Genomic DNA, 2,340 nt, shown 5'->3' with positions numbered 1-2,340 from the left:
ATGATGTGATAACTATATTTGTCATCATATGAAGCCCAGTGTAATGCTGTGATAACTATATTTGTTATCATATGAAGCCCAGTATAATGCTGTGGTACCTATATTTGTTATCATATGAAGCCCAGTGTAATGATGTGATAACTATATTTGTTATCATATGAAGCCCAGTATAATGCTGTGGTACCTATATTTGTTATCATATGAAGCCCAGTGTAATGATGTGATAACGATATTTGTCATCATATAAAGCCCGGTGTAATGCTGTGATAACTATATTTGTCATCATATGAAGCCCAGTGTAATGATGTGATAACAAAATTTGTCATCATCTGAAGCCCAGTGTGATGATGTGATAACTATATTTGTCATCATATGAAGCCCAGTGTAATGCTATGATAACTATATTTGTCATATGAAGCCCAGTGTAATGCTGTGATAACTATATTTGTCATCATATGAAGCCCAGTGTAATGATGTGCTAACTATATTTGTCATCATATAAAGCCCAGTATAATGTGATAACTATATTTGTCATCATATGAAGCCCAGTGTAATGCTTCGATAACTACATTTGTCATCATATGAAGCCCAGTGTAATGCTGTGATAACTATATTGTCATCATATGAAGCCCAGTGTAATGATGTGATAACTATATTTGTCATCATTTTGAAACTGTCAAACACAAACATTTCTTTCTGATAATTTTTTTCAAAATGAATACGAACACACACTGTATTACACTACATAAATATTACACGGAATACATGTACATGTCCACCAATCTTTGTTTCTTCTAACTTCCTGATACTGTGACGTTGCTGAACAATATGAACTTCCATGTGTTTTTTCAGGCTGCATTTGGTTTCATAAGACTTGTCACATTGTTTACATTTGTATGGCTGCTGGCCGATATCCTTTCTCGTGTGTCTTTTCAGATTGCCTTTCAGGGTAAAACACTTGTTGCATTCTTTACATTGGTATGGCTGCTCACCAGTATGCACTCTCATGTGTGTATTCAGAGTGCCTTTGTAGGTAAAACACTTGTTGCATTCTATACATTCATATGGTCTCTCGCCAGTATGCACTCTCATGTGTGTTTTCAGAGTACTTTTCAAGGTAAAACACTTGTTGCATTGTTTACATCGGTATGGTTGCTCACCAGCATGCACTCTCGTGTGTGTTTTCAGAGTGCTTTCCCAGGTAAAACAGTTGTTGCATTCTTTACATTGGTATGGTTGCTCACCTGTATGCACTCTCATGTGTATTTTCAGGTAGTCTTTCTGAGTAAAACACTTGTTGCATTCTTTACATTGGTATGGTTTCTCACCTGTATGCACTCTCATGTGTGTTTTCAGGTTGCTTTTCATGGTAAAGCACTTGTTGCATTCTATACATTCATATGGTTTCTCGCCAGTATGCACTCTCATGTGTGTTTTCAGAGTACTTTTCAAGGTAAAACACTTGTTGCATTGTTTACATCGGTATGGTTGCTCACCAGTATGCACTCTCGTGTGTGTTTTCAGAGTGCTTTCCCAGGTAAAACAGTTGTTGCATTCTTTACATTGGTATGGCTGCTCACCAGTATGCACTCGCATGTGTGTTTTTAGGTAGCCTTTCCAGGTAAGACACTTGTTGCATTCTTTACATTGGTATGGTTTCTCACCTGTATGCACTCTCATGTGTATTTTCAGGTAGTCTTTCTGAGTAAAACACTTGTTGCATTCTTTACATTGATATGGTTTCTCACCAGTATGCACGCTCGTGTGTGTTTTCAGATTGCATTTCCAGGTAAAACGCTTTTTGCATTCTTTACATTGGTATGGTTGCTCACCTGTATGCACTCTCATGTGTGTTTTCAGATGGCCTTTCTGTGTAAACCACTTGTTGCATTCTTTACATTGGTATGGTTTCTCATCAGTATGCACTCTCACATGTCTTTTCAGAGTTGCTTTCACGGTAAATATCTTGTCGCAAATTTTACATTGGTATGGTTGATTACCACTATGCACTCTTGAATGTGTTTTCAGGCTACATTTGTTTTTATAAGACTTGTCACAATCTTTACATTGGTATGGTTTCTCACCAGTGTGCACTCCCATGTGTCTGTTCAGACTACTTTTCATGGTAAAGCGCTTGTTACATTTGTTACATTGGTATGGTCGTTCACCTGTATGCACTCTCATGTGTGTTTTCAGGTGGCCTTTCATGGTAAAACACTTGTTGCATTCTTTACATTGATATGGTTGCTCACCAGTATGCACTATCATGTGTCTTTTCAGATTGCTTTTCATGGTAAAGCGCTTGTTACATTCGTTACATTGGTATGGTCGTTCACCAAT

General features: G+C 37.4%; 1 protein-coding gene across 1 annotated transcript; it reads right to left on the bottom strand.

The window, feature by feature from the left end:
* Positions 1 to 592: 592 nt before the first annotated feature.
* On the bottom strand, positions 593 to 2,133 carry LOC100377857 (uncharacterized). The gene is made up of 2 exons (XM_085506738.1): positions 2,034 to 2,133; positions 593 to 1,949 (listed from the first exon to the last, which is right to left on the bottom strand). The coding sequence occupies exons 1-2, from the start codon at positions 2,122 to 2,124 to the stop codon at positions 742 to 744; spliced, it is 1,299 nt and encodes a 432-aa protein (XP_085362864.1). The 5' UTR covers positions 2,125 to 2,133; the 3' UTR covers positions 593 to 741.
* Positions 2,134 to 2,340: the final 207 nt, after the last annotated feature.

This window comes from Saccoglossus kowalevskii, chromosome 13 (assembly GCF_978046115.1).
Source record: "Saccoglossus kowalevskii chromosome 13, keSacKowa6.1, whole genome shotgun sequence".
NCBI lineage: Eukaryota > Metazoa > Hemichordata > Enteropneusta > Harrimaniidae > Saccoglossus > Saccoglossus kowalevskii.
This window is presented reverse-complemented; position numbering and strand designations above follow the sequence as displayed.

What these genes read in the sequence shown, in the direction of transcription:
- LOC100377857 (XM_085506738.1), bottom strand. Translation starts at nt 2,124, where the DNA reads ATGAAAAGTAGTCTGAACAGACACATGGGAGTGCACACTGGTGAGAAA. An exon ending in CAAGTCTTATAAAAACAAAT is followed by an intron (nt 1,950 to 2,033) that starts GTAGCCTGAAAA and finishes TTACCGTGAAAG; the next exon opens with CAACTCTGAAAAGACATGTG.